Source organism: Engraulis encrasicolus, chromosome 20 (assembly GCF_034702125.1).
Source record: "Engraulis encrasicolus isolate BLACKSEA-1 chromosome 20, IST_EnEncr_1.0, whole genome shotgun sequence".
NCBI classification, from domain to species: Eukaryota; Metazoa; Chordata; class Actinopteri; order Clupeiformes; family Engraulidae; genus Engraulis; species Engraulis encrasicolus.
In genome coordinates, this window is record NC_085876.1 from 36,310,604 (window position 1) to 36,320,603 (window position 10,000).

The 10,000-nt window shown below is 42.5% G+C and overlaps 1 protein-coding gene across 1 annotated transcript in view; it reads right to left on the reverse strand.

Annotated features, from left to right (window-relative positions):
- Nucleotides 1-10,000, reverse strand: part of clcn1a (chloride channel, voltage-sensitive 1a) — a 68,422-nt gene that overhangs the window by 5,992 nt on the left and 52,430 nt on the right. Inside the window, exons 17-23 of the mRNA XM_063185843.1 lie at nucleotides 9,525-9,658; nucleotides 8,008-8,201; nucleotides 6,423-6,504; nucleotides 4,961-5,040; nucleotides 3,635-3,679; nucleotides 2,233-2,337; nucleotides 569-655 (exon numbers count right to left, since the gene is read on the reverse strand). Coding sequence (XP_063041913.1) covers nucleotides 569-655; nucleotides 2,233-2,337; nucleotides 3,635-3,679; nucleotides 4,961-5,040; nucleotides 6,423-6,504; nucleotides 8,008-8,201; nucleotides 9,525-9,658 — 727 coding nt within the window. The remainder of the gene's footprint in view (nucleotides 1-568; nucleotides 656-2,232; nucleotides 2,338-3,634; nucleotides 3,680-4,960; nucleotides 5,041-6,422; nucleotides 6,505-8,007; nucleotides 8,202-9,524; nucleotides 9,659-10,000) is intronic.

Here is a 10,000-nt window from a genome sequence, read left to right on the forward strand (position 1 = left end):
GTTGAATTAACACTGTATTTCTTTTCCTGGTGTAGCATCTCTCAGCATGAGGGAGCTGTTACAGTGCGCCAGGCAGCAACACATGGAAAGGGCAGAGGTGAAAATAGGAAGAGAAATGACATGGGAAGAAAAAAGATGGAGAATGAGAGAGGGAGAGAGAGAGAGAGAGAGAGAGAGAGAGAGAGAGAGAGAGAGAGAGAGAGAGAGAGAGAGAGAGAGAGAGAGAGAGAGAGAGAGAGAGAGAGAGAGAAATAGAATGAGAAAGATAAATAGAGAGAGAGAGAGAGAAAGGGAAAGATAAATAAATAGAGAGAGAGAGAGAGAGAGAGAGAGAGAGAGAGAGAGAGAGAGAGAGAGAGAGAGAGAGAGAGAGAGAGAGAGAGAGAGATCAACAGCAGGGCATACATGTGTGCTTGTGATCCCTCTTTTTTTCTTCCATGGAGCAGAAGAGATAAAGGGGATAGAGAGAGAGAGAGAGATGACAGCAGAAAAAAAGCAAGGAAGGAGAGAGGAGAGGAGAGGAGAGGGGAGGAGAAGAGGAGGGAGAAGAGGAGTGTGAGCGCCTTACCTCCTTCAGTGCCACTACCCCCACTAGCTTGCCAATGCTGGTGACGTAGGCATGACTCAGGCCCAGTAAGGAGAAGAGTGTGTGGGTCTGTGGAGAGAGAGAGAGGAATAATGACGCAAGGTGCTAAATCACACCAGTGTTGCCAGATGGAAAATGCTGAATTATCGTACATCTGGCAACACTAAATCACACACGGCTTCTTATGACCACGCACAATAAAAAAATCGACAAATCCTTGAGTGTCCCTTGGGAATGGTAGGATTGGATTGATGTCTTTTTTGGTTTCCATGCATTTTTTGTTTTAGCAAATGCAGTATCTGCATTATATGTTTACGCTGTAGTCATATACTCTACTGTACCTACACATGGTAATGTACTATAATCGTATCACAGGGAAATACTTATTGGGAAGTCACTTTTATGGTTGGACAGGATTTCCAAAGCAAACAAATTTAAGGTTTTTAGTTATTACTTTTATGTAGAGTAGGTATATTCCCTCCCTCAATACTATACTTTAAAAAATCTAAACAATGTTGTTTGATGTCCTCATAATACTGCGACAGAAAACAACAACAACAACAAGATTTTCTTATCTTCTCAGTCTTATGGATGGTCTTCTATTGTCTTATGGATACCTTAAATTATTTTCCAAACACATTTAGTTTGGGCCCCTTGATTGTTATTTGGGCCAACGCTGTTATATTACATGCCACCTCGCACTTCCAGCTTATGCAGTGAGTTCCATTTCCTCCAAGGTATCTATCGACTTCTCTCTTCCAAGACCCTTCACAACAAACCAACTCTACTCGACTGCACTAACCCTCATCTGCTTCAGACTATAACGGTTTTGTCTGTGCATTCGTGTCCTGTCCATGCATTTGATGGTGTTATGTACAGAGGTGTAAAAATGTAAATCAATTATAAGTACAAATTAACACAGCTTCCTTCCAACACAGGTAACTTATCTGAGTAGTAGAACTATGTACGTGTGTTATTACCCATAACTTCTGACTGGGTGGATGGATTTCCCCCAACATTTTTTAGCAATGGTTTTTCCACAATAGCTGTTTTAAGTGTAAGCAAAGCACTGATGTATGTATAGAGATTAAATACATAACTGCTCATAACAGCGATCTAGTTCCTTTGTCATTTCCAACAATTCCACAAAATGTCATCAAAATCCAAAATCTTAACTGTTTGAATCATCCTGCTGACAGGCAAACAAGCAAACAGACAAACAGACAGATGACAAATGACAATGTTCATTGAAATATTGTTCAAAATGTTACTTTTCAACAGGGGGGTACACATCATTGCAGAGCACTGTAATTGTGATTCTGTAGTCAGAGCTGTTTCGTGGCGTGGTCTGTGGTTGGATTCCAATCTGCAGACTTCTGTCCTCCCTTGCTCACTTGCCTGCTTGTGACCTCATGATGACGTCACTGACACCAGAAAAATAATTCAAAATCTTGCAAAATCACAATTCTAATGTCATTTTCTCATTTGCAATTGGAATGGTGAATGAAAAAGTTGTTGCATCTAGGCTGACAGCAGGGAAACTGTATTGTTTTCTCCCCGGAGAAGGGGCCAGGAGGCGGGGCGAGGCCACAAGCACAAGTGGAGGACGGGAGTGTGCATATTGGAATTCACACTGTGTGTCGCACCTTGTGCAGCGAGGTTCTCTCCACCAGCTGGAAGGGCGAGGGGTCGATGCGGATCTGATCGATCTCTAAGGGAACGTCCATCTGGTCCTCCTCCCACACTTTGATCTAGCTCGGCCAATCAGAAATGAACTGGCCGTGAACCTCCGAGAGCAGACATCAACGACGCACGCACGTATGGATACGTAAACACGTAGTCAAAATGCACAAATCAGGCGTGAAAGCGCACACACATGCACGCACGCACACACGCACACACATTCATATGCGTGCACACACGCACACGCACACGCACACGCACACACACACACACACACACACACACACACACACACACACACACACACACACAAACACAAACATACACACTCACATACCGTAGTCCTCCGTGCATGTTAATTGAAACGATGGATTAGTGACCCAAAGTGCTGAAGGTTGAGGAGTAAGGTCAGCCACTGTCAATGACAACTCAGTAACACTTTGATTTCATGCCATAGCTTATTCACGTGAACTCAGACTGATGTGACATATTGAATAAATACATTTATGTAAATATTAGTTCAATTGAGGACATGCTCTGTTTTGCTGTGTCCAGCACAGTCAACATAAAAGAGGGCTGGCTATTAACTGTGTAGATCTATCAGAGGTACACTCAGCTATGGGAATCATCAAAACCTACAATCATATGAAGGGTTCAGATGCAAAACCCCCTAAGTGCCATTTCAGAAAATAATCTTAATTAATTTTTATTTAATACAAAGCTATCAAAATTGCATACTTTTTTGTTTTATTTATGTAATTTATCTATTTATATGTATTGTCAAGTATATGAATGTAAACCAAACCAACAACGGGATTCCCTAAAAAATATAAAAGTGCAGGTCTTCAGAAATGGTGTTAGGGGGTTTTGCATCTGAACTCTTCATATGTTGTGCACTGAAAAATGATTAGTGTTTTCTGCCATATTTAGTATACTGTATACTGTGCATAGTAATAGAAATGTGCAGTTCAGTATGGTAGACTTACAAAATGTGTAACCTATCATTATACTATAATTACATTTATGAAAGAATAGTGAACATGTCTCGATTGTCAGAGCTTTACACAACTAATTACAATATCATTTAGATCAGCTGACCAGAGAAGAACCGTGCATACAGTATGTTACATTAACAAAAAAAGATCCCAGAGTTAGCTCAAACAGCATGTGACATTTAGCCAAATCAAGATAAAATGCGAGCAACACTGCAACACATTAAATGTACAGGCTGTTTGTATTTTACAAACAATGACATGCTGTCTACCATGCTGCGATTCGGGGTCGTCCTGCTGATTGTTCTGAAAGCGAGAGAACAAGGAGAAGGACGGGCAGACAGACAGGAGGACGGACGTCGTCAACACAGACCTCCTCTGGGGACATGGTGTCAGTCAGGGCAGGGGTGTTGATGTCCTGGGAGACACAGACAGACAGACAGAAGAAAACCATGAAGAGGACAAAAAACAAAAGACTGAAAATGAAAGAAAAAGACACAATGGCAATAGAAACAAAACATAGAGACCAATATAAAGAGAAAAAAACAAACAGAAGAGAGGAAGAAAGAAAGACAGAAATACAGGTGAGAGAAAGAAAGAGGGAAGGAAGGAAAGAAAAGAATGAAATAAAGAAAAATGAAAGAAAGACAGAATGAAAGAAAGAAAGAAAGAAAGAAAGAAAGAAAGAAAGAAAGAAAGAAAGAAAGAAAGAAAGAAAGAAAGAAAGAAAGAAGGACAATCAACTTCAGGTTTAAACTCCCCTAATCTTTTTATGAGGGGGTGTTAGATGAGTGTTGTGCTCGGCTACTTTATTGCCGTATAGCTCATGAAGAATTTCAAAAGCCATTCATCTGCAAAATGATTCCCCCAAGCAATCATATTTTGGCTGAATAGAAATGCACCCACTCGGTCCCCACCCAACCCCGTCCTTTCCGGCACACACAACAGAGAGAGAGCGAGAGAGAGAGAGAGAGAGAGAGAGAGAGAGAGAGAGAGAGAGAGAGAGAGAGAGAGTGGAGGCATTCACACTCTCAAATATTCAGTCCCACACCTTCACGGCAGCACATATCACACTAACATACAGTGCAAAAAAATGCCCACATCTACACATCTAAAATGGCATATTCCACACAAACACCCATTACGGTACACACACCCTTGATGAAACTGCACACATTACACATACTGTATTACCTGTACACACATGTACACATGGCATTAAACCATTACACACACGCACACAAACACACATTACACTCATGCACACATAACACATATTACACACATGCACACGTTACACACATTGCACACACTACACGTTACACACAGGGCTCTAAATTAACACCAGATGCTGGTGAGATTTCAAATGCTGGTGAAATTTCAATTTGGCTGGTAGAAAATACTAACTTCCTAGCCACTTTGACACATTTAACATCTACCAGCCATTTTGCTGGTGATAAAAAAAGTTTTAGAGCTTTAGAGCCCTGGTTACACATATTATACACATGCATACATTACAAATATGCACACGCACGCACGCACGCACGCACGCACGCACACACACGCACGCACGCACGCACGCACGCACGCACACACACACACACACTACATCACACCATTACACACATGCACATTAACACACATTACACACACACACCATTACACACATTACCCACATGCACACACCCACACGATGTACCTGTGTCTGACCTTCTGTTAGTCTGTCTGATGAGAAGATACTCCTCAGTGTTCTCCTGAAGGACTGCAGAGGCCCTTTATCTGACACACACACGCACACGCCCGCGCACACACCCACACATGCGCGCACACACACACACACACACACACACACACACACACACACACACACACACACACACACACACACACACACACACACGCAAACACACATGCGCGCGCGCGCACACACACACACACACACAAACACACATGCGCACACACACACACACACACACACACACACACACACACACACACACACACACACACACACACACACACAGGCACGAACGTGCACGCACACACACACACATGCGTGCACACGCATGCACACGCACACACACACACACACACACACACACACACACACACGCACACACGCACGCACACAAACGCACACAGGCAGAGGTGAGGTGGAAGAGGCATAATGATGGAGGGGGAAAATGGGCAGATGAAAGAAGAAGAGAAAAACAATGAAAGACAAGGACATTGCAAAAGGGGAGCAATGACAAGGCTGCGAGGCTGTAAAGGAAGCAGCAGGGCCTTTATGGTGTTCAGGGGTGCATTTCTGGAAAGCGTAGTTGTTAACTATGTTAGCTACGTTGTTGGCTGCAATGTAATTTCCCATGGGCAACTACCGAAGTTGCTAACTGCTAACAACTACGCTTTTCAGAAATGCACCCCAGGTTTGAGCAGAGAGAGTAAACAAAATGCTTTTTTTTTTCTTTACGCTACTGTACATATGAAGAACCTTGAAGGTTGAACCTAGAAAAGGGAAAGCCAGATACTTTGTAAATGGGTAAATGGCATCTTATTTCATGTAGCACACTATACAGTAGGTACTGTGTTATTTCAATCTCTTTTCAAGATGGCGGTGGGATGCATCCCTACCAACGCAAAGATTTCTGTAGTACCAGCTATTGCCATACCTGTAGACTACTTTTTTCTTCAAAGTCTTTATTGATTTTCAAAGTAATTCTCAAATGAATCACATTACTCTCCTCAGTCTCTGCGCATTGAGTGGCAAAATCCAACAAGAAAGTACTTTTTTTCTGTATGCTAGCCTGGCTGCACGTAAAGTATAAAGGCGTTGACTACTAAAGAACCCTGAAGCTAAAAGAAAGGGCAAGCCAGATACTTGTCAGTGTAAGCCGCATGTCATGTCACATTATCTCCCTCTCTTGTCAAGATGATGGCGAGATGGGATCCCTTTCCTTTAGGACTGAAATAACTGGACCAATCAGTGGGGGTGATATTCAGCAGTAGACCTGAACTGATTGGGCGCCTTTGTCTGACGGAAACACCGGGGGGCGCTCTGATAGCAGGGGATAAGATAAGAGGGCTGTGATGATCACTCCAGGAGGCCTCCTGATTGGTCATATCACTCATCGGGAGGCCTTTTGATTCGTCGCTTTACTCACCAGGGGACGTGTGATTGGTGGCAAGTTCAGGCGGCTTAGGTGATAGCACGGGTCCGTTTCTCTCCTCCTGCAAGGTGGTACTCTGTGAAGTGGCAGCGGAAAAGTTCTATATGAATAATGAGCTGAATAGACTTTTATATTGCAAGGCATTATTTTTGGTATGATTTTTAATTTTCTTTTCTTTTACTGGTAAAAAAAGTTAAATGCAAAAAAGAACAATATAACAGTGATTTTCTGCTTGGTATGCCTGTCACAAAATAACATTAGCAAGTGTATTTTTTTTTACATTTTGTATGATTTGTAATGCTCTTTTCTTTTACTGGTAAAAAGTTAAATTAAAAAAAGAACAATATAACAAGGATTTACTGCTTGGAATGCCTGCCACAAAATAACATTAGCAATGTTTACATTTACCCCGGGGCTCTCACTATTTGCCATTATGTAGCTCCTCGCACACTAATGGCACACAGCTTGGGACAGAGACACTGTGGCTGGATTGAAGGAAATAAAATGGATTCTTGTACACTTTTGGCATTAGCTGTACCATAAGCCTGCTGTTATGAAGACATTGTAATGTATTTAACTTTTTAAGTGGATTACTTTGAAAAGGATTTTTTAATGGATTTTCAACAACGAACAATACCAAACTTCTTGTTTTAATGACACTGTTTGAAAGTGGATGAAGTGTCACAGTAGGCCTTCATTTTGACACAAACATACTTTTGTGTTAATTTAAGTTATACAAGTTGTTGACATATGTATTTTTAAATGTACGTATATACACATGGCTTAGAGTAAAATTTGTGGGCCTTTGGATGACAATAATTTTGGGCCCCAACTCTAAATATACAATAGTCCTGTTTGGGTCTCTATGAAGTAGCCTGGCTACACCCTCTTAGTGACGCAACAAAGTCAGCGTTGCTTCTAGTCAGGCCACAAGCAATATCGTGTCTTAGCTCTGGAAAATCGGGAACTCCACCCAATTTCTCTGGAGCCAATCAACTTTGAGCAGCTCAAACGGCCCTGGGTAGAGGTGTGTTCAAAGCGTGTGATGTGGTTTAAGCAGAGACGTTCTAATGGGACAAAGAAAATGTTTGGTTTAAACTTCGACACAGCTTTTTCGTTTCGTCATAGGCCAGTAACAAACTGGTCAACTATGCCATTTGGGAAATGTTAATCGTTATGCACAAGGTTAGACCAAGTCTCGAACAGATATTTGAAAGGCGATGATAATCAGGCTACTAATCTACCACAACCACATGTGTGTCTGCTGTAGGTGTGACTTTGAATACAGTATGTGTATTGTGCTCACAAAAACACACTGTCCTACTAAGCAAAAAACCCCAGTAACTGCATTGTTGTTGAAAATGAGTTACAATGGTTTTAATTCTAATTACTACATATACAGTATATCAAAATATAAAGTCATAATATAACGTAACAAAATTGCAGCATGTCAATAATCTTCCCAAAACTACTCAGACTGGACTACAGGAACCATTTCAAAGTCATTTTGATCAGTTTGGAGCTCTGCGCAGTTACTGCCTTTTCGCTTTGTAGGACAGCATTGTTTATTTAGACTAACTTTGTCCTCATTGTCTTCGTCCCCTTCATCCACATAGGCGAACGAGTCCCAGCCGGACGGGACTCCCAGGTGGCAGGACTCCTGTTGCTGTAAGCACTGGGCCCGGGTCATGATCCGCCGCTCCGCTGACAACCACCAATCACAAAGAGCCAGCAGCTCGGACCGGTCCACGGAGCCCAATAGAATCATCGACTCTGGAGAGAGGGAGGGGCATAGTGGGGGTGAGGGGCAGCCATAGAGGCCAACGGTGAGACAGATGAGTGCGTCAGGCTAGATCAAGACCTCGGATAGCTTCTAGACCAGGGGTGTCAAACTCATTTTGGTCCGGGGGCCGCATACAACCCATGTGGACCTCAAGCGGGCCGCATTACTAACATCATCGCGAAAAGAAAAAAAAAACGTAAAGCAGAGGATTAGTGTTCAGTACTATCACGTTTTAAGTGTGTATATATAATAGGCTATGTAGAAAGCAATGCAATACTGATAATCCTATGCAAAATTTCCTTGACTTCATTCATTCATTGGCAACCGTCAATTAATTAAATATGGGACAGTTCATTTCGGCCGGGGGTCGGGGGGTTTACCCCCAGAAAATGTTGTATTTCTTATATGTAATTTCCTGCATTTTCACGCATTCTAACATCCCGTTTCCAGTTTGAGCTTAATAGGAACCAATACAAATCCTATTATATTTATTATTTAATTACAACCAATACCAATACAATACGAATAAGAAGTATTAACATTTTATCTCTATATATGAGGTCTATAATATATGAGCTTTATGAAATGCCTGTTACAGTACAAATTCACTATTTATAATAGAAGTGTAAGGTGCACTTTACTACATACAGTACATACAGTGTAACAGAGGGACCATTGGGTTAATGTCATGCAGGTTTCGATTTTGCCCCGAGGGCCGTAATTGCGCATTTCGGTTATTTCATTTAAAAAAAAAAAAAAAATTTTTTTTTTTTACATCCGGATGCGGCCCGCGGGCCGTATGTTTGACACCCCTGATTTAGACTGTGAGAGACTGTCAGTACACTTGAGGCCAGCAGGGGGAGAGAGAGAGAGAGTAGCTAGATCAAATATGCAGTATACTAAATGGGCAAAGAGAAAGAAAGACAGAGGGATAGAGACATTACAAGAAAGATGGAGAAAAGGAGAGATGAGAAAGTTGCAGACAAAAGAGAGACAGAGAGAGAGAGAGAGAGAAAGAGAGACAGAGAGAGAGAGAAAGAGAGAGAGAGAGAGAGAGAGAGAGAGAGAGAGAGAGAGAGAGAGAGAGAGAGAGAGAGAGGGACAGAGACAGGCCAAGTCAGGGGTGAGTTTCTCAAAAGAGAAGTTGTTAGCCTGTTAGCAACTTTGGTAGTTGCCAATGGGAAAATGCATTGAACAACAAAGTAGCTAATGTAGTAAGCAACTTTGGTTTTGAGAAATTCACCCCAGGTGAGGTGAGTTGAGGTGAGATGGAGGGAGGAGGGTTAGCAAGTGCGAGTTCAGGTGCCCTGTACCTTTTGAGTCCACCAGAGGGATGGTCTTGAGGGACGTGGAGTCGAGCAGGTACAGGAGCTCTCGACACGTGGTCAGGGAACAGACAAACTTCACCTTTCGCACCATGATGTCCTCCACAAAGATGTTGTACTGGCTGTTGAGTGAGGGGAAGCAGGAGAGTGAGGCGGTGTTGGGTTGGGTCGACAGAAGAAGAAATAAAAAGGGGGTGGGGGTGGGAGAGAAGTGAAGGGTGATTGGGAGATCGAGGGAGAGAGAGAGAGAGGGAAAGGAGGCGATATTGTGTTAAATGAAGTGCGCTGAGCTTCACGTTATGCACCGTGATGTCCTCCACAACAAGGCCAGACTACTGGACGGGCCTGCTGGGCCCAGGCCTAGGGCCCCAAGAGACAAGGGGCCCCAAGCTTTTATATTTCCATTCAATTGCACATTTAACAACTGTATTTTCAAAATGTCTCAAGCCTACTTTTTTGGCATG